The sequence below is a fragment of the Pan paniscus genome, chromosome 8, assembly GCF_029289425.2.
Source record: "Pan paniscus chromosome 8, NHGRI_mPanPan1-v2.0_pri, whole genome shotgun sequence".
NCBI classification, from domain to species: domain Eukaryota; kingdom Metazoa; phylum Chordata; class Mammalia; order Primates; family Hominidae; genus Pan; species Pan paniscus.
The window spans coordinates 136649387-136674492 of NC_073257.2; the positions used below are offsets into that span (position 1 = coordinate 136649387).

A 25106-nucleotide genomic window follows, 5' to 3' on the forward strand; every position below is an offset into this window, starting at 1 on the left:
TCTCGGTGGCACATCAAATCATCTAGGGCAGAAACAGTAAACCATGCAGCTGCCTGGGAGAAGAGCATCCCAAGCAAAGAAAACAGCAAGCACAAAGGCCCTAAAGTGGAATGAGCTAGGGACGTCCAGGAAGCAGAAAGAAGACTAATGTAGCTGAAGCTCGGTAAATAAAGGGGGCAGTAGCAGGTAATAAAGTCAGACAAGTAATAGGGGCCAGGTCTTGGCAAGATTTGGTGTTTGGCCAAGAAGCAACATGGTTTAATTCTTACATTTAAATGTCGACCATCTTGCTATGTTGAGCATAGATTTGGCAAGGAGGGGATTAAAAGCTGAAGCAGGAACACTGGGTTTCTCAGCCTTGTCACCACTGATGATAATTCTTCACTGTGGGCCTGTTGTTGTGCACTGTAAGACGTTTAGCCACTTCTCTGGCCTCTACCCACCCACCAGATGCCAGTGGCACCTGACACCGAATTATGATATCTGATAATGTTTCCAAATATTGCCACATGCCATTTTGGGAGGCAAAACTGCCACCAGTTCGGACTCCCTGAATAAGAGGATACAAAATTCTGAGAGAGAGAGATGATGGTGACTTGAACCACCGTTTCACTTCCCTCCCACCCCAAGACGCTACAGTCTAAACTCTGCAGCCAAAGTGATTGTGTTATCTGTTATCACATTATGTCACTACTACACCAAACTGTTTATTTGCCTGAATTTCCTCCATCCTTTCATCCTTGAGCTTGTAAATGTTGCCTTTTTTCTTTTCCTTTTTTTTTTCCTTTGAGACAGAGCCAGAGCGCAGTGGCACCATCTCGGCTCACTGCAATCTCTGTCTCCCGGGTTCAAGCGATTCTCATGCCTCAGCCTCCTGAGTAGCTGAGATTACAGGCATGCACCAGAATGCCCGGCTAGTTTTTGTATTTTCAATAGAGATGGGCAGAGGGGAGTGGGCAGGGTCTCACCTTGTTGGCCAGGCTGGTCTTGAACTCCTTGTCAGGCCTCTGAGCCCAAGCTAAGCCATCATATCCCCTGTGGCCTGCACGTATACATCCAGATGGCCTGAAGTAACTGAAGAATCACAAAAGAAGTGAAAATGACCGGTTCCTGCCTTAACTGATGACATTACCTTGTGAAATTCCTTCTCCTGGCTCAGAAGCTCCCCGACTGAGCACCTTGTAACCCCTGCCCCTTCCCACCAGAGAACAACCCCCTTTGACTGTAATTTTCCACTACCTACCCAAATCCTATAAATCGGCCCCACCCCTATCTCCCTTGCTGACTCTCTTTTCGGACTCAGCCCGCCTGCACCCAGTTGAAATAAACAGCCTTGTTGCTCACACAAAGCCTGTTTGGTGGTCTCTTCACACAAACGCGCATAACACTCCTGACCTCAGGTTAACACTCCCCACACACGCCCCCCCTCCCAAAGTGCTGGGATTACAGGCATGAGCCACCGCGCCCGGCCTCAAATGTTGGCTTTTTGTTTTGTTTTGTTTTTGAGACGGAGTCTCGGTCTGTCACCCAGGCTGGAGTGCAGTGGCGCGATCTCGGCTCACTGCAAGCTCCGCCTTCCAGGTTCACGCCATTCTCCTGCCTCAGCCTCCTGAGTAGCTGGGACTACAGGAGCCCGCCACCACGTCCGGCTAATTTTTTGTATTTTTAGTAGAGACGGGGTTTCACCGTGTAAGCCAGGATGGTCTCAAACTCCTGACCTCGTGATCCGCCCACCTCGGCCTCCCAAAGTGCTGGGATTACAGGCGCGAGCCACCACGCTCAGCCTAAATGTTGGCCTTTTTTGTGTGTGTGAGACGAAGCTTCGCTCTTGCTGCCCAGGCTGGAGTGCAATGGCACGATCTCGACTCACCGCAACCTCCGCCTCCCGGGTTCAAGCCATTCCCCTCCCTCAGCCTCCCGAGTAGCTGAGATTACAGGCATGTGCCACCACGCCCGGCTAGTTTTTGTATTTTCAATATAGACAGGGTTTCTCCATGTTGGTCAGGCTGGTCTCGAACTCCTGACCTCAGGTGATCCGCCCGCCTCGGCCTCCCAAAGTGCTGGGATTACAGGCGTGAGCCACTGCGCCCGGCTAGAATGTTGTCTTTTAATACTAAGGTTTCACTTGCAAAGGGAAAGAACTGTTTGCGGAACTATCAACCGCTGTCTGAGGCGTGTCGGGAGCGACACCCCTGCGGAGGATACGGTGCCGGGGTCCTTCCGATCGCAAAAACCGGCGTTCCTCAGCCCTCAAGACTGTGAGCGCTCAGGGCCCTCGGCCGCTGCCCGCCGCAGACTCCACTTCCCATGATGCCAAGGGGTCGGGCCGTCCGGAAGGCCGTGTGCCCTCCGCGGGGCATGATGGGGTAGCTGGAGATTTCCATCATGGCGGCGTCCATTTCGGGCTACACCTTCAGTGCTGTGTGTTTCCACAGCGCCAACAGCAACGCGGACCACGTAGGTGCCGGGCCCCCTGCCGCGCCCGCTGGGGGCTTTCAGCCTCTGTCTCAGGCCAGCGCTCGCGGCCAAGCCGGGACCTCATGCGGCTCGCCCCCTGGGCACCAGGGCCGGCCGGAGGAGCTGGTGACCCGGGCGGCTCCCGCCCCCGGTGAGCTCTTGCCTCTGGGGGCTCCTTCGCCCCTGGGACAGGCCCCCTGGCTTCGCGCTCTCAGCCGCTCGGCCGTCCCGGCACAGCCGTCTCCCGTGCAGCAAAGCTGTCCCACCTGGCCTCCTGCAGTGTCAGGAGTCGCTCGGTGGAAACCGAGCGCCTGCCCCTCCCTGAAAGTCAGGCTTCTAGACTTAAGAGGGGCGCACGGGGTCGGGAAGGAATCTAAAGGCCGGGCGTTTAGTCCAGTAGGCGAGGTACTCAGCCCCGCCCGCCGGTCTCACAGGTTGTCGTGGGGGTGCTGCGAGTGAAACCGTGGCTGTCACTATTGATACTTGTTAGACACGGTTCTGTGTGTTTTCTTCGCCCTGATGCAAAATGGAGAATGTATACAGGAGCGTTCGGTGCAGGGTCTATTTTGTATTTCCTTGAAGTTGCGTGTTTAGTTCTTTGTGACTAGTTCTTTCACTAGTCACAGTGAAATAGGGAAGTGACAGGCCCACTACTGAGTGATGGGAAATGCATAGGCTGTGAGCCCACAGGAGGAGCAGATCCTGTCTGTTTCAGTGTCTTTATTTTACAAATTGTCTTTTAACGTCATTGGCCTCTGATTGGAAATGCTTTGTGAAACTAGATCACTTCTCTCTTAAAGGAGGTATATAATTTGGCCACCAAATTGGGGGATTATTTTAAGTGATGTTAATAGTGAATGATTCAAACTCATTAAACCTATGTGTGGGGTTTTTGGTTGTCATTACAAAGCAAAATGGTACACTGCAGAAGGAGGAACTGCATTTGGTTTGATGTCAGCAATCTTAGCTTCCATTAATAAAAACTGATTTCACAGGGAGGTGATTCCATTAGTAAATTGAATGCAATTAAATTATTGTACCTTTCATCTCTTCAGTGTTGATGGTAGAACTTAATGATAGGAATAGGAATGTATACATCATGGGTTTTTCCAGAAGCAGCTTTGAAGACTATGGCCTAGGGTACTACAACCAGCTATTTAATAATGTAATATAGTTCCATATGTAAGGGTTTGTGATACCGCTCGTGTCCATGGACTATGAAAAAAATGGGTCCTTTACTCTATTTCTTGAATGCCTACTAATATCACAGTTTATGTATATGGCAAGATTACTGTAAGAACAAGCAGCTACCTGTTGAAAAAAATTAATTCAAGAGATATCCCTTAATATCTACTCTGCAAGGCGTGGTGCTTGACTTCATAGAAATTTTCACCAATGCCTATAGTTTGCAACTGTGTTTTATATGACCATGCCTGTTTATATTAACTTTGCCACAATTATAGATGTGGAATCCTTGAAAATAATTTCAATTTTAAGGTTGAAGAACCAACAATTTACTTTTGTAGTTCATACTTATTTTGTCCAGTCAAGAAATTAATTTAAAACCACTCATTTGTAGACCTGGGGCTAGCATACTTTTCTGTACAGGGCCAGATAGTAAACTTTGTAGGCTTTGTAAGCCATATGGTCTCTATAGCAACTATTCAACTCTGCTATTATTGGGAGAAAGCATCTATAGACAATAAAAGATTCAAGTGACTCTTATTAGCTGGACACGGTAGCTCATGCCTGTAATCCCAGCACTTTGGGAGGCTGAGGCGGGCAGATCACCTGAGGTCAGGAGTTCAAGACCAGCCTGACCAACAAGGAGAAACCCCGTCTCTACTGAAAATATAAAATTAGCCAGGCGTGGTGGCACATGCCTGTAATCCCAGCTACTAGGGAGGCTGAGGCAGGAAAATCGCTTGAACCCGGGAGGCAAAGGTTGTGGTGAGTCGAGATCGCGCCATTGCACTCCAGCCTGGGCAACAAAAATAATAATAAAATAACATAGAAACCATTTTTAGCTTACAGGCCGTACATTAATAAGCATTAGGCTGGAATTAGTCCCCATGCCATAGTTTGCCAACTCCTACTATAAAGGAACATTGGCTCAGATAATCCAGACCAGTAGATGTATAAACATTCCACTTGTACTTGGCTTTAGAATGTCCTTTTTTAAAAAAAATTACAGACAAGTTCTTGCTATGTGGCCCAGGCTCATCTCAAACTCCTGGCGTTAAGCGATCTTCCATTTTTGGCCTCTTAAAGTGTTGAGATTACAGGCGTGACCCACCGCATCTGACCTAGAATTTCTTGATGTCACTGTTGAGTTATATCGTTATTCCACAAATGGAAGACTGTTGTAGGGTTACCAGATGAAATACAGCACACTCAGTTAATTTGAATTTTAGATAAATAGCAATTTATTTATGGTATAAGTATATCCCAAAACTTACAAAATAATTATTTGTTATCTGAAATTAAAATTTTATTGTGTGTCTTGTATCTTTTTTGCTAAATCCAGCAACCCAGTGCTGTAGAATACTAGGAATCTAGCTATGTTCTTAAGTCTAAAGTTCTGTGTGAATATGAAATTATTTTTTCACTTTGATTTTTTGAAAGTGGGTATTTGTTTTGTTTGTCTTTTGCTTGTGACAAGACAAAACTGCTTTTGTGGTGAGAATTCATAACTGAAAGATTTTCTTAGGGTAAAACAAGCTGATTTAGGCAGTGTTTCTCAAATTAGTAGTCATGGACACTCCTTTGGATCTCAGAGTTTTTTTTTTAAGGGAATATATATATTTCTTTTTTTCTTTCTTTTTTTTTTTTTGAGACAGAGTCTTGCTCTGTCACCCAGGCTTGAGTGCAGTGGCACAATCTTGGCTCACTGCAACCTCCGTCTCCTGGGTTCAAGCGATTCTTCTGCCTCAGCCGCTCTAGTAGCTGGGATTACAGGTGCGCACCACCACACCCATCTAGTTTTTATATTTTTAGTAGAGACGGGGTTTCTCCATGTTGGCCAGGCTGGTCTCAAACTCCTGACCTCAGGCAGTCCACCCACCTTGGCCTCCCAAAGTGCTGGGATTACAAGCAAGAGCCACCATGCCCGGCCTATGTATTTCCTAAGTTTAAGAAATGCTCTGTGATTATTTGGTATTTTAGGACACTCCCCCTCCTCAAATCAAATACAAAAACTAGGCTGTAAAGTGTCTGTCTTTCCCCACTCCCATAGATTCTCACTTTAAACTGGAAATGTTTTTAAACTAGGAAACTTCATTAATTGATTTGAAGGATCAACTTAGAATAGAAGGATATATCGTACAAGGGCATTGTTTCAACAAATTTATTCAACCAGTGTTAGTGAGGCACCTACTAAGTGTTAGGCATTGTGCTGGGTGCTGAGATAGAGCAGTGAATAAGCACACAGTCCCTGCTCTCGTGGAGTTTACATTCTGGCAAGGGATAATAAATGTATTTATTTATAAATATGTAATATGATGGATAGTGAGAAGGCCAAGAAGAAAGAGAATGTAAGGTAAAGGGGGCAGAGTGCCTGGCAGATGCTATTTCCATTAAGTTGGTCAGGCAAGGCCTCTCCGCTAAGGTGCCATTTGAGTAAAGACCTGAATGAAGGAAAGGAGTAAGCCGTGTGATATCTGGGGAGAGAGATTCCAGGACAGCTTCTCAGTTCAACCCTCTTTATAGGAAAGTTACTTTAGGATTTAGAGTATGTTTTCTCCCAGCTGTGCTTGTGCAGAACATGGCAGCAAGTACACAAAGAGTAGGTAATGAGCCAATCAACTGTGGTGGTAAATGCCCTCCAAAAGTGTAAATAAGTTAACCTCTGCATTTATTAAAGAAAAAGGTTCGGCTGGGCATGATGGCTCACGCCTGTAATCCCAGCACTTTGGGAGGCCCAGGTGGGCGGATCACGAGGTCAGGAGATCAAGACCATCCTGGCTAACACGGTGAAACCCCGTCTCTACTAAAATACAAAAAAAAAAAAATTAGCCAGGCATGGTGGCGGGTGCCTGTAGTCCCAGCTACTCAGGAGGCTGAGACAGGAGAATGGCATGAACCCGGAAGGTGGAGCTTGCAGTTAGCAGAGATTGCGCCACTGCACTCCAGCCTGGGTGACAGAGCAAGATTCCGTCTCAAAAAAAAAAAAGAAAAAAAAAGGCAAGAAAAAGGTTCATGTGGATGATAGGGAATTTAATTGTTTTGCTAAAATCCTAATTTTCTATGCCAGCCTGTATAAAAGCATTTAGTTGTCATTGTGTTAACTTTATCTTTTCATCATCAGCGATGTTTTTACAACAACAAAATAAATTGTATGTGATTTCAAGAAAGCAACTTTGAAATATATCTACTTCCTGAGTTTTTTGACATTGGTTATGATACTTAAGATTTAGGTGATGAAATTCACTCTTCCAAAAACAGGGAGGAGTTGAAGGGATTAAAATAATATTTTATCTTGTTATCCTTTTTTGGAACAATCCAATTAATAGATATACCTCAGATTGCTTTAGTCTGTTGGTTTATAGAATAGTGGTTTACATGGGAAGCTTGTTTGGATTATTGTGAAAATTGTAAATTTATATGTCCTCAATTCCTCTTAATTTCAGTAAAAGTCATTTTTATTTTTAGTCTGCAATTATTTTCTTTAATTACTTTTAGGAAGGATTTTTACTGGGAGAGGTAAGACAAGAGGAAACGTTTAGCATCAGTGACTCACAAATCAGCAACACAGAATTTCTGCAAGTAATTGGTAAGTAAATTTCTCAATGACCTTAGAAATATCTTTTTTGTATATTTACTTAATGTTTGTTTTGTTGTTTTGCCCTTAACTGATTTTATCCTAAAGAATTCAAAGAGTATGCCAGGCGCGGTGGCTCACGCCTGTAATCCCAGCACTTTGGGAGGCCGAGGCGGGCGGATCACGAGGTCAGGAGATCGAGACCATCCTGGCTAACACAGTGAAACCTCATCTCTACTAAAAATACAAAAAAAATAGCCGGGCATGGTAGCGGACGCCTGTAGTCCCAGCTACTCAGGAGGCTGAGGCAGGAGAATGGCGTGAACCTGGGAGGCGGAGGTTGCAGTGAGCCGAGATCGCGCCACTGCACTCCAGCCTGGAGGACAGAGCAAGACTCTGTCTCAAAAAAAAAAAAAAGAATTCAAAGAGTATGTAGAGAAAAACGAAAATAAGGCCGGCCATGGTGGCTCATGCCTGTAATCCCAGCACTTTGGGAGGCTGAGGCAGGTGGATCACCTGAGGTCAGGAGTTCGAGACCATCCTGGCCCACATGGTGAAACCCCGTCTCTACTAAAAATACAAAAATTAGCCAGGCGTGGTGGCGGGTGCCTGTAATCCCAGCTACTCAGGATGCTGAGGCAGGAGAATCGCCTGAACCCGGGAGGCAGAGGTTGCAGTGAGCGAAGATCTTGTCTCAAAAAGAAAGAAAAAAACTAAAATTATTTGCACTAATAAATGATATGAAATGTTTTTATGTCAGTATAAAGTCAGAGAAAACAGAATGTCTAGCTATAAGTATGGGTCTTCTATAAAGTATTCCTTACCCACCAATGGGGGTGACTTTCACTGAATTGCTGTGTGACCACTTGATTGATAGTCTCTTTAAAACCACCATGAACCTCAAGTTTGCAAATCAGGCTCTCCCCATTGCCAAAATCACCTCATACTATAACGAATTCATATATTGTGCTGGTCCTTCCTAAAGGGATCCAGCAAGGATATTTACATTTGTTTACATGGGATATTTACTAAACCTATACAGCCTTCTGAGGGATAAGCCAAATACCCACTTCGGAGGAGATATCTGGGGAAGATGAAGGAGTCTTTATAGCTATAGACACGCCCACTCTCTTTGGATCAGCCTCCTTTTGATAAATAGAGGTCATAGTCCTTTCAGGTACACTTCAGGCAGATCACCAAACTGCATATCCTAATACTCTGAACAAAGCAAGGAACTTTTCATTTATTTATGCGGCAAACTTTTTTTTTTTTTTTTTTTTTGAGACGGAGTCTTGCTCTGTCGCCCAGGCTAGAGTGCAGTGGCGCGATCTCGGCTCACTGCAAGCTCCGCCTCCCGGGTTCAGGCCATTCTCCTGCCTCAGCCTCCCGAGTAGCTGGGACTACAGGCGCCTGCAACCACGCCCGGCTAATTTTTTTGTATTTTTAGTAGAGACGGGGTTTCACCGTGTTAGCCAGGACGGTCTCGATCTCCTGACCTCGTGATCCGCCCGCCTCAGCCTCCCAAACTGCTGGGATTACAGGCGTGAGCCACCGTGCCTGGCAATGCGGCAAACATTTATTGAAGAACTTTCATATGTGAGGTGTGTGCTGGGCAGTGAAGGAAATACCCAGAATCATCCCTGCCTCCTAGAGCTGCGGGGAGGATTAGACAGGCAGGAAGAAATACCAGACAGTGCGAGAAGAATTCTATAAGAAAGTAACAGAGAAAATCCCCGAACTGCCCAAAGTTGAGAGGAAAACTGCTAGTGGAGAAATCAGTAAAGATGTGTGTCAGGAGGTAAACTTGATGGGCAGTACATTCAGGGGAGCACAGAACGAGGTCTGCATAAAACACATAGCGAATCTGGCCTGTTCATATGACTAAAATACAGAGTATGTGGAGATGAGTGGTTTGTGGTTTGAAATACTGTTGGCTAGCGGGGTGCAGTGGCTCATGCCTGTAATCCCAGCACTTTGGGAGGCCAAGTTGGGCGGATCGCCCGAGGTTGGGAGTTCAAGACCAGCCTGACCAACATGAAGAAACCCCGTCTCTACTAAAAATACAAAAATTAGCCGGGTGTGGTGGCACATGCCTGTAATCCCAGCTACTCGGGAGGCTGAGGCAGGAGAATCGCTTGAACCTGGGAGGCAGAGGTTGTGGTGAGCTGAGATTGTGCCATTCCACTCCAGCCTGGGCAACAAGAGCGAAACTCTGTCTCAAAAAAAAAAAAAAAGAAAAAGAAAAAAAGAAAAGAAAAATGAAGAGATACTGTTGGCAAGTGGCAAGTTTGGTCATGTTGGGAGCAAATAATTAATTTCAAGCCTGTTCTGATAGGCTTCTAGTATGTGGGGTAGGGGACAAGGGTGTTTTATTTATTTATTTATTCATTTATTTTGGAGATGCAGTCTGGCTCTGTTGCCCAGGCTGGAGGGCAGTGGCGTCAGCTCACTGCAACCTCCGCATCCCGGGTTCAAGCGATTCTCCTGCCTCAGCCTCCCGAGTAGCTGTGATTACAGGTGCATGCCACCATGCCCAGCTAATTTTTGTATTTTTAGTAGAGACGGGGTTTCTCCATGTTGGTCGGGCTGGTCTCGAACTCGTGGCCTCAGGTGATCCACCCGCTTTGGCCTCCCAAAGTGCTGGGATTACAGGTGTGAGCCACCACGCCTGGCCCCAAGGGTGTGTATTGAAGTTAGGTCAGGATTAAGGGATATCAAGAGGCTGAACTACCTCCTAATGCAGGCTTGTCCAACCCACGGCCTGTAGGGTGCATGCAGCCCATGACAGCTTTGAATGAGGCCCAACACAAATTTGTAAACTTTCTTCAAACATTATGAGATTTTTTTTTTTTTTTTTTTTTTTTTGAGACCGAGTTTCACTCTTGTTTCCCAGGCTGGAGTGCAATGGCACGATCTTGGCTCACCACAACCTCCACCTCCCGGGTTCAAGCAATTCTCCTGCCTCAGCCTCCCTAGTAGCTGTGAATACAGGCATGCACCACCATGCCCGGCTAATTTTTGTATTTTTAGTAGAGACGGGGTTTCTCCATGTTGGTCAGGCTGGTCTCGAACTCCCGACCTCAGGTGATCCACCCACCTTGGCCTCCCAAAGTGCTGGGATTGCGGGCATGAGCCACCACGCCCAGCCATTATGATATTTTTTTGCAATTTTTTTTAAGCTCATCAGCTAGTGTTAGTATATTTTATGTGTGGACCAAGACAATTCTTCTTCCAATGTGGCCCAGGGAAGCCAAAAGATTGGATACTCCTGCCCTGGTGGATCAAAACTATAAAACCCACTCACCACATTATTGACTTATTTACTAAGTAAAGATTTGAAACTGGGTGCAGTGGCTCATACCTGTAATCCCAACACTTTGGGAGGCCGAGGCAGGAGGATGGCTTGAGGCCAGGAGTTCAAGACCAGCCTGGGCAAGGTGGCGAGACCCTGTCTCTACAAGAAATTTTTATAATTAGCCAGGCGTGGTGTTGTGCTTCTGTAGTCCTAGCTACTCAGAAAGCGAGGTGGGAGGATTGCTTGAGCCCGAAAGTTTGAGGCTACAGTGAACCGTGATCATACCAGTTCACTCCAGGCTGAGCAACAGAGCAAGATCTCATCTTAAAAGAAAAAAGACTTGCGATGTGTAAGATGGTACAGTTAGTCTTTCGTCAAGGATTTTTTTTTTTTTTTTTTTTTTTGGAGATGGAGTCTCGCTCTGTCACCAGGCTAGAGTGCAGTGGTGCAATCTCAGCTCACTGCAGCCTCCACCTCCTGGGTTCGAGTGATTGTCCTGCTTCAGCCTCCCGAGTAGGTGGAACTACAGGTGCACGCCACCACTCCCAGCTAATTTTTGTATTTTTAGTAGAGATGGGGTTTCACCATGTTGGCCAGGATGGTCTCGATCTCTTGACCTTGTGATCCATCCGCCTTGGCCTCCCAAAGTGCTGGGATTACAGGCGTGAGCAACCACGCTGGCCCATCTAGGGTGTTTTTATTTTTCTTTTCGTTTTGCTTAATTCTTTAAAACCCTAAAACAGCCGGGCGTGGTGGCTCACGCCTGTAATCCCAGCACTTTGGGAGGCCGAGGTGGGTGGATCACGAGGTCAGGAGATCGAGACCATCCTGGCTAACATGGTGAAACCCCGTCTCTACTAAAAATACAAAAAATTAGCCGGACAGGCGCCTGTAGTCCCAGCTATGTGGGAGGCTGAGGCAGGAGAATGACGTGAACCCGGGATGCGGAGGTTTCAGTGAACTGAGATCTGCGCCACTGCACTCCAGCCTGGGCGACAGAGCAAGACTCCATCTCAAAAAAAATAAATAAATAAAATAAAATCCTAAAACAGAATTTTGTTTCATAGAACATCTGTGCAGTTATTTATTGTATGCAGCTGAGTTTTCAACCATAATCTGGAAGATGAAGGTTAAATTGCCACCTGCAGTTAACGGACAGCAAACCATGAAAGAAAGACCTCTCTTACCTGGCATGATCACAAAAATAGCACTTCTGATTAATACTCTGGCTGTTTATTTTTAAAGAAATAGGGCCGGGCACGGTGGCTTAAGCCTGTAATCCCAGCACTTTGGGAGGCCGAGGTGGGCAGATCACGAGGTCAGGAGAGGTCAGGAGATTGAGACCATCCTAGCTAACACGGTGAAACTCCGTCTCTACTAAAAGATATAAAAAATTAGCTGGGTATGGTGACACGGGTCTGTAATCCCAGCTACTCAGGAGGCTGAGTCAGGAGAATGGCATGAACCTGGGAGGCGGAGCTTGCAGTGAGCAGAGACTGTGCCACTGCACTCCAGCCTGCGTGACAGAGCTAGACTCCATCTCAAAAAAAAAGAAATATAATAAAACATAATTAATTTTGTTTTGTTTTGTTTTGTTTGAGACGGAGTTTCGCTTTTGTTGCCCAGGCTGGAATGTAATGGCGCACAATCTTGGCTCACCGCAACCTCCGCTTCCCAGGTTCAAGTGATTCTCCTGCCTCAGCCTCCCAAGTAGCTGGGGTTACAGGCATGCACCACCATGACCCGCTAATTTTGTATTTTTAGGAGAGACGGGGTTTCTCCATGTTGGTTAGGCTGGTCTTGAACTCCCGACCTTGGGTGATCCGCCCACCTTGGCCTCCCAAAGTGCTGGGATTACAGGCGTGAGCCACCACACCCGGCCCAAATAATTAAAATTCTATATAACATAAAGTACTGATTCTTTGATTCATAAACCATCTGCCTCTTGCAGTAAATACCTGTTTTCATGGTTTTGTAGAAATGGAGAAGTAACAATCAGTGGGGAGTCCCTGTTAGTACAGGGCCATGACAGCTATCTTTTGCTGTACAATCTTTAACTTATTAGCGATGATCAGTTCATTGAAACGATTATGGACCCTCATGGACAAAACGTTTACTAGTATTACCTTAAATGTGTTCTTCCCATTGTAACATTTTTCTTTTAAAAATAAATATTGCTGGGTGAGGTGGCTCACACCTGTAAAGCTTTCAAAGGCCGTGGTAGGAGGATTGCTTGAGGCCAGGAGTTCAAGACCGGCTTGGACAATATAGCGAGACCCTGTCTCTACAAAATAAAAAAATGAGCTAGGCATGGTGGCACACACCTGTAGTCTCAGCTACTTGGGAGGCTGTGGTGGGAGGATCACTTGAGCCTAGGAGATTGAGGCTACAGTGAACTGTGATCATGCCACTGCACTCCAGCCTGGGTGATAGAGCAAGATCTTGTCTCAAAAATAAATAAATAAATACACATTTGAAAGCATAAACTGGGAACTCTGGAAAACCTGGGTTGAAAAGTCAAACATTAGGAAAAGTGCATTGAGTAGTATTCACTACCAGTTGTATAAAGAGATTTTCTGGCATAGCTTACCCTCCAGAATAACAATGTTTTAAATACAATAAATTGACCAAATTTATTATTTGATGAGAATGTCTGACTCCATGCACAGACACCTTTCCGTTACTCTTTGCAATAAGGAAGACTCAATACAGAATATCACATTTTGGGCTGGGCGTGGTGGCTTATGCCTGTAATCCCAGCACTTTGGGAGGCCAAGGCAGGCAGATCACCTGAGGTCAGGAGTTCGAGACCAGCCTGGCCAACATGGTGAAACCCCATATCTACTAAAAGTACAAAATTAGCCAGGCGAGGTGGCGCACGCCTGTAATCCCAGCTACTCGGGAGGCTGAAGTACGAGAATCGCTTGAACGTGGGAGGCGGAGGTTGCAGTGAGTCGAGATTGTGCCACTGCACTCCAGCCTGGGCGACAAAGCGAGACTCCGTCTCAACAACAAAAAAGAATATCACATTTTGAACATGAAATGTCTGCATCTTGTTTTGAATATGTATGAATTGAAAAAGCTGTGCTAACTCACTTGAAGCAGAGCTGTCTACCCTTAGTTCTAGGAGTAGCAGGGAGAAGGCAGCAACAGAAGTGTCCTTAGTTAATGAGGTGATGCAGTAACAAGTATTGGAAAGAATGAAAGCAGGAAGGAGAAGAAATGTTCAACGCACCCAACAGAAAGAGAAGCAAGAACAACAGTACCACACAGCAGGGATTTGTAAAGAAATGTGTGCCGAGAGGCGATGTGTACATGAGCAGGTGTCTACTGTGTTGTTGAGGCACAAGAAACTCTGGAAATTCCAGGTGAGGCTGCCCAGCCCCTGCCTGCTTCCAGAGGTTTACCTGTCGGTTAAGGTGTCCTCCAAGTTCATTTCAATCGGCAGCTTTTTCATGTTTGAGATCATCACCCTGTTTTTCCATGAGTGCTTAGTATTGCAAAACATCTTAGAAAGCTTTAACTTCCTTCAAAAAGTACCACACAGTATCTATAGAATGTCTTTAGCGTGCTTCTAATCCAGTTTGTAAATTTGAAAGAAACTGCTTTGGTAACAGTGCGCGTTCAGAGTTCAGAACTTACTCCAGGAATTTCATTAAATGACAGTTCTTTAAAGTAGAAGATGAGTTTTTCTTTTCCCTGAACTCTAGGTAATATTTTTGCAACAAAGATTCTGCATCCTAATTACTAACAGTATCTCTGGAATAACTTATGATGGTATACTTTATCATTTTTATTTATTCATTTATTTTGAGATGGAGTTTCACTTTTGTTGCCCAGGCTGGAGTGCAATGCCGCAATCTTGACTCACTGCAACCTCTGCCTCCCGGTTTCAAGTGGTTCTCCTGCTTCAGTCCCGCAAGTAGCTGGGATTACAGGCATGCGCCACCATGCCCGGCTAATTTTGTATTTTTAGTAGAGATGGGGTTTCACCTTTTGGTCAGGCTGGTCTCAAACTCCTGACCTCAGGTGATCCAACCTCCTCGGCCTCCCAAAGTGCTGGGATTAGAGGCATGAGCCACCACGCCCGGCCTCTATCATTTTTAGTGATAAAAAGAAGGAAATATTACTAGGTGAGGTTTTATTTGTACTTTTTTTTGCTTTTGTTTTTGAGACCGAGTCTCACTCTGTTGCCCAGGCTAGAGTGCAATGGTGTGATCTCGGCTCACTGCAACCTCCGCCTCCTGGGTTCAAGTGATTCTCCCACACCTCAGCCTCCCAAGTAGCTGGGATTACAGGTACCCACCATCATGTCCGACTCATTTTTGTATTTTTGTTTTGACCATATTGGCCAGGCTGGTCTTGAACCCCTAACCTCAGGTGATCCACCCGCCTTGGCCTCCCAAAGTGCTGGGATTACAGGTGTGAGCTACTGCACCTGGCCTTTATTTATTTATTTATTTATTTATATTTTTGAGACAGAGTCTTGCTCTGTCATTCAGGCTGGGGTGTAGTGACATGATCTTGGCTCACTGCAACCTCTGCCTCCTGGGTTCAAGCAGTTCTCCTGCCTCAGCCTCCCGAGTAGCTGGGATTACAGGCGCGCGCCACCACACCCAGCTAATTTTTGTATTTTTAGTAGACATGGATTTCACCATGTTAGCCAGGCTGGTCTCAAACTCCTGACCTCGTGATCCGCCCACCTCGGCCTCCCAAAGTGCTGGGATTACAGGTGTGCACCACTGTGCCCAGCTTTAATTTATTTTTATAAGACTAGTCAAGTGCAGTAGTGAGAAGGGGGAAAGAGTAGAACAAGGGTTTAGTCTGTAACCATAAACAATCAATTGAGATAACTCTACCTGCAGACCAACCAAGGTAAGGTTTATCTTACTGCATAGCTAGGCAAGTGAACTTTTCTTTCCTGTGGAAATACTTCATTTTGACAACATTAACACAAGTACAGAAGCTACTGGGCCTAGTCCCATGTCCTTGAAGGCTATGATTCCTTTTTTTTTTTTAATTGAAACGGAGTCTCGCACTGTCACCCAGGCTGGAGTGCAGTGGCGTGATCTGGGTTCACTGCAAGCTCCACCTCCTGGGTTCACGCCATTCTTTTGCCTCAGCCTCCCAAGTAGCTGGGACTACAGGCACCCACCAACACGCCTGGCTAATTTTTTGTATTTTTGGTGGAGACGAGGTTTCACCGTGTTAGCCAGGATGGTCTCGATCTCCTGACCTTGCGATCCACCCACCTTGGCCTCCCAAAGAGCTGGGACTACAGGCGTGAGCCACTGCGCCCGGCCTGTGGTTTCCTTTTAATTGAGTTAAAATTACAGCCTGGAACTCTGAGGCTGTGGTTTTTTAAACAGCGGGTGATGAGCTGCTCTCTAGGAGAATGTGATTAATATAACTGAATGGTCAATTAGTTTCATGGTCTTATAAAGAAACCCAGACCCTAAGCCCCCGGATGAGCTCAAAGAAATTGTTCGCTCTGCTTAATCACAGCAACTTTTCAGAAGCTTTTATGATCTACCCTGTAATGATTGTTTCCCTTGGTACTGACCATCTTTGAAAGGGTTAATAGACTTCCAGAGTTCCTTCCTCTTCAAAACACCTGGCCCAAGTTGTCATGAGTTATTACTGGTTATTAATGGTAGGGTGAGGGTGGTTAAGGCCCTCTGTCCCCAAGCTGTCCTCGCAGCTTTTTTTTTTTTTTTTTTTTTTTTTTTAATATGAGACAGAGTTTCGCTCTGTTGCCCAGGCTGGAGTGCAGTGGCGCGATCTCTGCTCACTGCAGCCTCAGCCTCCCGGGTTCAAGTGATTCTCCTGCCTCAGCCTCCCAAGTAGCTGAGATTACAGGCGCCCGCCACCACGCCCAGCTAATTTTTGTATTTTTAGTAGAGATGGGGTTTCACCATGTTGGCCAGACTGGTCTTGAACTCCTGACCTAGTGATCTGTCCGCCTCAGCTTCCCAAAGTGCTGGGATTACAGGCGTGAGCCACTGCGACCTGCCTATCCTCACAGCTTTTATCCCACTTGATTAAATGCTTCCAGTCAGTGGTTGCTTTTTCCCATGATGCTTTTTTAAATAGATAAGATTGAATAAGGTACAGAATAGCTGCGTATTCCTGAATAATATCTTTCAGATATGTGCTCATCATACATGGACAAATAGAAATAGAACTTTCATTCTGTAGTCTCTTTTATTCTGAGAGTGTGTCACTGAGGGTGAGTATTCAGACTGGTGTACATGTAGCAACTGTTTGGCAGAGGGAAAAGCTGTCTTTGTTGTCAGAGATTTTGATTAAAAAAAAAAAGTCCTGAGCTATTTTATAGTTGCCTATGTCTTACATGATTAACTAAGATGTATTTCCTCTTTCTAATTACAGAAATCCATAACCATCAGCCTTGTTCAAAACTTTTTAGGTAAGCCATATATAAGCTTTTAGTCCTTATTAAAAGGATTGATTGATTAAAAAAACTAGTGAATTTTGGCCTGTAGCTGATTGTGGCTGTAAAGTCATGAGGGTACCCAAATCCATGTATTTATTGAGTGCTTTGTACACGGCACTGTGTTAGGTTAGGAAAAGGGAAGGGAAGAGTGTCAGTTGTGGGCTTAGTGATTTACAATGGAAGTATTTCCTCTCAGCCTATCAAGGGCTCTTCAATTATAGAGAAAAAGTTAATCAACATAAAATAATTCAAAGGATATTCTTAACGAGGAATAAAAAATGTTTTGTGTTCAACTTTAAAAATGTGAGAAAAAGGAGCATAAAACGTTCTTTTTGTGTTTGTTGAAGTGAATACAGTAGTCCCTGCTTATCCTTGGGCAATATGTGGCAAGACTCCAGAAATCATGGCTAGTACTGAACCCTATCTATATGTACTATGGTTTTTCCTGTATGTACATACCTATCATGAAGTTTCACTTATGAATGAGGCACAGTAAGAGATGATTGAAGTTATGTGAATGTGTCCACTCACTCTCAAACATATTTGAGAGATTGACCAAGGGTAACTGAAACTGGAAAGTGAAACCGCAGACAAGAGGGGGACTACTGTATACACCAATGCCATATTATGACCAACTAAAGGACAGAACGAAAAAGAAATAAAGGGAGAAACGTTCGGAAAGGAGAAAGCATACAACAGAGAGACACCTGGAGGGAAAAGAGTGAGGAAAAGAAAGTCCAGGGTCTCTTACTCACTGGACTTCCCCCCAAACCACCACCAGGCCTATGCCTTCTTTCTCAGCCCCAAACCCTTCCACCTAATGGCTGGGATCACGATTTCAACTCTGTGTTTCATAAAACTCCCCGAGACCCAACTTCTTACCCCTTTCCAAAAGCCAGGCCAATACTTTCCTTCTAGCACTGCCCACACGAATACAATCAGCATTCTTGATCAGCACTTCCTTCCGTAACGCCAGCCAGCCCTTTCTGCTTGCCTCTTCCTGCTGTTCCCTGCAGTTTTCACCCTGACCACTCTCCCACTGTCAGCTGGCCCAAACACCTAGCCCCCTTGCACCCAAAAATCCCTGGGGACTTGTGTCATATTCACCCTCGAACATCCACCCGCACCTATTGATTGCTTCAGAGAATTGTCACCATGCAAGATGGCTACCTATAAATGAAGCCATCAGTTGCTGAGAACCTCGCCTCTTTTAGATTTACACAAAAGCAAAACAGGAATGGGGAAGCAAGACGAGCAGCCAGCAGTTCGTTTGAGGGGAATCTCAGAGCAAGTGAAATTGTTTAGGCTCTGGTTCACACATTGCTTCTGTCTGGTCTACGAAGGTGTCTGATTTGGTCTTGACTGTCCAAAGCTTCTCTAGGTGTACCCTGCCTCAGCCTTCTCAGGAATTCATTAAAATACTGTCAGCAAAGTAGTACCAGAACAAGGATTTGAGTTTAAAGAATAGACTTAGTTGGCCGGGTGCGGTGGCTCACGCCTGTAATCCCAGCACTTTGGGAGGCCAAAGCAGGTGGATCATGAGGTCAGGAGATCGAGACCATCCTGGTTAACACAGTGAAACCCCGTCTCTACTAAAAATACAAAAAATTAGCCAGGTACGGTGGCAGGCGCCTGTAGTCCCAGCTACTTGGGAGGCTGAGGCAGGAGAATGGCATGAACCTGGGAGGTGGAGCTTGGAGAGAGCTGAGATCGCGCCACTGCACTCCAGCCTGGGTGACAGAGCGAGACTCCATCTCAAAAAAAAAAAAAAAAAAGATTAGACTCAGTTATTAGAGCCAAAAGAAACCTTAGATAACATCTGTCTATTCCAAACTCCTTATTTTGCAAAAAATGGAATGGAAACCAGGTGGAGTGACTTGCCCCAGATCATATAGTGAGAAACAGAACTGGAGCTGGAGCTTGTGTCTCTTGCCTTCCAAGTCAGTGGCTTTTTTTGTTTGTTTTTAACCGTATCTTGAACTCCTTTCTGGCTTATCAGGCCCAGGTTTATGGTGGTAGGAAAGAAGTAGAGGTGTGGCTTTCCCAAGCCCATGTCCAGTGGTAGAGGAGGCCCACGCATCATTATACCTGGATGCGCACCACGGGATCCTGGTCATGTTGGTCTCTTTTGGAGGTGATTGTATTAGGTTCGAAGCTAGCCAGACCTGGCTTCAAATTCCAGCCCTTCTGTCTACCAGCCCTGTGATTTGGAGGAAGTCACTTGGCCTTGGTGTGTTTATCTATGAAACTGGGAATAAATTGTGGAATTGTTGGGTCAAACTAATACCTCCCAGCACTGAGGCAAGAATGGAATGAAACAACCTGAGAAAGTAGGCAGCCCAATGTCTTCTTCCACATCCCACAAATGTTTACTTCCCTTCTTCATTTCTCAGAAAATGAGCTGCTACGTTATCTTTTTTTCATAAGTAATTGATACCTAGAAACAAAGAAAAATGTCACAGCCATTTGAAACCCCAGATTTTATAATTACTTGCTATCAGCACCTCCCACATGTGGAAGTAATATCTTTTGAATGTAGCAATCTCTTGAGTATTCGTCAATGCAAAAGGGACCTCATTTCAGAAAAACATTTGGACTGATTTCTCTTTATGTACCTGTGTAAACCTGTGTAAGGTGAGAAGTTAGGTCTTCATTAGGGTTACCACAGGCATATGCAGCCAAGCACGTCTATGTCACAATACTATGTGGTGTTAGTACAAGATTTTTTTCTCTTAAACAGTTTTTATGACTACGCAAGCAAAGTGAATGAGGAGAGTTTGGACAGGATTCTTAAAGATCGGAGAAAGGTATGTTCTGTTTGTTACCCAGTATGATTCTGAAATCGTTCCTTATCACCGAAAAGATAAAACCAGACAGGAATGTAAAATGGAACAATAAGATTTCATGTTAATATGTAAGAGTTTTGTTAACCTACATAGATTTTCTGATGTATCAATAGAAAAAAATTTAGATATTTATAGCATGATACCATTATTATTACATGCCTGTAATACCAGCTACTCAGGAGGCTGAGGAATGAGAATTGCTAGAACCCTGGCGGCAGAGGTTGCAGTGAGCCAAGATTGCACCACTGCACTCCAGCCTGGGAGACAGAGCGAGACTCCATCTCAACTTAAAAAAAAAAGAAAAAAAAAAAAGTTGAACACAGGTGTTTTTCCAAAAGGTCATGTATTTATTATTTCTATCAACATTTGCATATGATGTTCTAGTTATGTGTAGACTAGGTAAGCAAGTCTGAATACAACTGAAAATAAACCAAAGTTTTATTGTTGCAGTAGTGTCTAATAATGCCATTTGTAATTTACCGTGTTATACTATGTATGGGTTTTACTTTTTTTACCTTGGGATATTAATTCTATAAAAATAGATCCGTTACTAACCATCTCTTGAGGAAGAAAGTACCAATAAAAGTTTTCAACTTGTCAAACAGAAAACAAAATGCCGTTGTTTAACAGTGTCAGGAGTAAGTGCAGTTATATTAAAACAACAGCCATTCTAATGTACAGGAGCAGGTAAGGATAAAAGGAAGAATAGGAAGTGTGGAAGCATAGGTCAGAAGAAAGGCAAATAGCTTTATGCATGATAGTAAACTCAAGAGGTGCTCCATCCTGGTAGTCTAACCAAGCTGCCTGCCCAACCAGGAAGGAGTGTTAAAGCAGCCACAGGCATCACGTGGTCCAGTGCTCTCATACTAGTGATTTGCCTGGGAGCAGACATTCTGGAATCTCTTAGCAGCCCGTCCCTCATCTCTCAGATGCTACCTTACCTCCTCGTTTTTCATATTTTAAATTATGAATCTTCATTATACTTTTTTTTAAAGTTTTTTATTTTTTTGAGATGGAGTCTGGCTCTGTCACCTAGGCTGCAGTGCAGTGGCGCGATCTCGGCTCACTACAAACTCCACCTCCCAGGTTCAAGCAGTTCTTCTGCCTCAGCCTCCTGAGTAGCTGGGACTACAGGGGTGCACCACCACACCTGGCTAATTTTTACATTTTTAGTAGAGACAGGGTTTCACCATGTTGCCCAGGCTGGTCTCGAACTCAAGTGATCCACCTGCCTCGGCCTCCCAAAGTGTTGGGATTACAGGCATGAGCCACTGCAGACAGCCATGAATCTTAATTATACTTTCTAAAACTAAAATTTGTTCTATAAAGATTCTTTTTGGAGCAGAATTTTCTAGAGCACTCACTACATATTAGAAGTACCAGGAAGTATTTTTTAAAAACAGATTTCAAATTTTTATTTTATTTGTATTTATTTATTTTGAGATGGGGGTCTCATGTTTTCCCCCAGGCTGGAGTGCAGTGGCATGATCATGGCTCACTGCAGCCTCGACCTCCCAGGCTCAGGTGATCCTCCCACCTCAGCCCCCCAAGTAGCTGCAACTACAGGTACGCACCACCACACCTGGCTAATTTTTTGTTTTTAGTACAAACGGGGTTTTGCCATGTTGCTCAGGCTGGTCTCAAAGTCCTGGGCTCAAGTGATCTGCCCACCTCGGCCTCCCCAAGTGCTGGGATTACAGGTGTGAGCCACTGCACCTGGCAGATTTCAAAATTTTAAGTGAGAAAAATGAGTAACGACCATGAACAGGAAATTCACAAGAGAAAGAAGAAATCGGCTGGGTGCGGTGGCTCATGCCTGTAATCCCAGCATTTGGGGAGGCGGAGGCAGGTGGGTCACGAGGTCAGGAGATTGAGACCACCCTGGCTAACACGGTGAAACCCTGTCTCTACTAAAAATACAAAAAATTAGCCAGGAGTGGTGGCATGTGCCTCTTGTACCAGGTACTCAGGAGGCTGAGGCAGGAGAATCGCTTGAACCCGGGAGGCAGAGTTTGCAGTGAGCTGAGATCGCGCCACTGCACACTCCCACCTGGGTGACAGAGCGAGACCCTGCCTTGGAAAAAAAAAGAGAAGAAATCCACAAATGGCCAAGAAACAACTGAAAAGATACTCTACCTCAATCAGGAAACACAAATTGAAACGAGATACTATTTTTTGCCCATAAGATTGGCAAAAGAGTAAAAAGGTTAGTAATACCCAGTGTTGGCAAGGCTGCGGGTAATGGGGAAGCAGTAGTTGGTGGAGTCTAAATTAACACAGAGATTTGGGAGGACAGTTTTGCAATCACCGAAAGAATTTTGAATATTCCATTTCACCTCTAGGAATCTGGCTCAAGAAAATAATTTTACATGGGTACCACAATACAACAACCTGGAATAACTGAACACTTGAACTCTGTGCGGGGCCATGTTCTGCACGCTTCACATGTATTGATACATTTAATCCTTGCACCAGACCCATGAGGCAAATTACTCATTTTATAGTTGAGAAAACTAAGGTTAAATCATTTGCTTAAGGTCATCAGCAATTCATGATGGAGCCATGGTTTAAACCAAGCCGTCCAGCCTCAATCCAGTGCACAAGGATGTTTGTTGTTTGGTTATTTTGTAGGGGGGATTTTGAAAGCAACCTAAATGTCCAGCAGTGGGGAACAGTGAAATCAGTTCTGTTGGTGCTTCCATACTATGGGAGATGAAGCAGTCCTTACAAAGAAGGAGAGAGGTTTTCATGTAATGACATAGAAAGATCTCTAAGTTATGTTACATGAAAAAAAGCAGATTGTAGTTTGAGCCCATTTTATATAACAACAAAAGCCTGAGTGGGTGTTCAAATACACAGGAAACGATCTGAAAGGATGCTAGTCAGACTTGGGAAAGGGAGTGAATAAAGGGTGCGGGTATCTATTGATGAAGGAAGAATTTATTTGATAAGGTTTTTTTTTTCTTTTAATGACTATGTATTTTATAATTGAAAATAAATTGAAAACAAAGACTCTACAGCCGGGCTCAGTGGCTCATGCCTGTAATCCCAGCACTTTGGGAGGCCGAGGCAGATGGATCACCTGAGGTCAGGAGTTCAAGACCTGCCTGGCTGACATGGCAAAACCCTGTCTCTACAAAAATACAAAAATTAGCTGGGCATGATGGCGGATGCCTGTAATCCCAGCTACTCGGAAGCCTGAGGCAGGAGAATGGTTTGAACCCTGGAGGTGGAGGTTGCAGTGAGCCAAGATTGCATCATTGCGCTCCAGCCTGGGCGACAGAGCAAGACTCCAACTCAAAAAAAAAAAAAAAGACTCTATTATGTAGTCTTTTCACTAGTAGGTAGGGACACATTTATAAATTAATTTTGGCATTTTTAAGGAGGTTTGCTGTTTGAGACACAGAAGGCCACTCGTTGGTTGCTATCTAGAGTTGACTGCTTTTTCTGCGGCCAAGAGTCTCAAAACAGTTAAAAGTTGGTCTGTAGTTTTGATTTTATAGAATTTTGTGCTAAAACAAATGTTCGTGTTCTCCTTTGCAATTAGTGATATGAGTTTGTTGTTTCATTTTACTTGGAAAATATGTTTCATTTCCTTGATATTTGTTGAGAGTGGGAGCTATATATTTCCTTTGGTACCTTATAGAAAGTATGAACTCTGTAAGGATTTTTTTCAAAAATCTGAATTTCCAGCACAAAGACAGAGATGATATATAACACTTAGATTTCAAAAAAAAGCTTTATAATTCTTGTTTGGATTTTTTCCCCTAGGATAAGTACAAAATTTTATCATTACCTCAAAAGGGTGGTTATATGACCCACAAGGTACATGTAAAATGTTAGGCTTAAGATAGAGGCTAATGTTTTTGATAAGAAAATCCGCCAGTAGGTACAGTTTGGTCACAGGCTGAATTACTGTTCTGGCAGAATCCATATGTGCTTACAATGTTTGCACAAGCCTCAGGTTTTAGGCTAAGGCCAAACAAAGCAAGTAAGGAGGATTTGTGCTTTCCGGAAGCTCTGAAATTGATAACAGTAACTGAAACAGCCATCCTTGTATCATCATAAGGCCAAAAGAACACAAGCTAAAGACAATAAACGTGCCCATATTGGGATGAAAATGTAAGCAAATGCCTAGCATAGAGAATAGTCTGTGGTCTGTGGATAGAATAGTCTGTGTGAAAAATTGGCCGAGAAACATAAGCAGAGACAAGGTTTTAGGGAAAGGTATCCATAATTCTTCATCATGTCCCAAATATAGCTATGCAAAATGTGCTTTTCAACATCAGTGACTTAGTTTCTCAGTAGCTTTGCAACTAGTTTGTTCGTTAGCTCTAAAAGGTAGAATCAAAGATATCACCAATACACATTAATTTGGCATCTCATTCTTCATTGATGAGAATGACAGGAGAATCTGTTTTGTTTTGTTTTGTTTTGTTTTTTGAGACAGAGTCTTGCTCTGTTAGCCACCCTGGTACAATGGCATGATCACAGCTCACTGTAGCCTGGCCCTCCTGGGCTCAAGTGATCCCCCTGCCTCAGCCTCCTGGGTAGCTAGGACCACAGGCGTGTGCTTTTTAAATTTTTTGTAGAGATGGGGTCTTGCTATCTTGCTCAGGCCGGGCTCAAACTCCTGGGCTCAAGTGATCCTCCTGCCTTGGCCTCCCAAAGTGCTTGGATTACAGTAGTGAGTCACCACACCCAGCCAGGAGAATCTATTTAGAACTGTTGGCATCTATCAAATCAATAAGCTATTATATGCCAGGCACTGTGGCTCACACCTGTAATGCCAGCACTTTGGGAGGCCGAGGCTGGCAGATCACTGGAGGTCAGCAGTTCGAGACCAGCCTGGCCAACATGGTAAAATCCCATCTTTACTAAAAATGCAGCTGGTTGTGGCAATACACTCCTGTAATCCCAGCTACTTAGGAGGCTGAGGCATGAGAATTGCTTGAACCTAGGAGGTGGAGGTTGCTTGAGCCAAGATCGCGCCACTGCTCTCCAGCCTGGGCCACAGAGCAAGACTCCATCTCAAAAACCAAAAAAAAAAAAAACAAAACAAAACAAAGGCAGCTAGGAAAAAAAATGAAATAAAATAGTTCGAATTGGCATAACTGAAAAGCACTATTAGTCATCCAATAGCCACTTGCAAGATTCTGCTAGTCAATGAGTATTTCATGAAAACAGCCAGTGTGCTGAGCACTGTTCAGGTCTTTGCAGGAAGGCAGGGGAAGTGCAGGGCATGCCTGAGGTTTGCTGAGTAGGTAATTCCAACATTCCAAGTAGGAGTTGGGT

General features: G+C 44.6%; 1 protein-coding gene across 1 annotated transcript in view; it reads left to right on the forward strand.

The window, feature by feature from the left end:
- Positions 1 to 2306: 2306 nt before the first annotated feature.
- ABRAXAS2 (abraxas 2, BRISC complex subunit) overlaps positions 2307 to 25106 on the forward strand; it is a 34977-nt gene continuing 12177 nt past the window's right edge. Inside the window, exons 1-4 of the mRNA XM_003816292.4 lie at positions 2307 to 2457; positions 7138 to 7228; positions 16902 to 16938; positions 19706 to 19772. Coding sequence (XP_003816340.1) covers positions 2386 to 2457; positions 7138 to 7228; positions 16902 to 16938; positions 19706 to 19772 — 267 coding nt within the window. The 5' untranslated portion in view covers positions 2307 to 2385. The remainder of the gene's footprint in view (positions 2458 to 7137; positions 7229 to 16901; positions 16939 to 19705; positions 19773 to 25106) is intronic.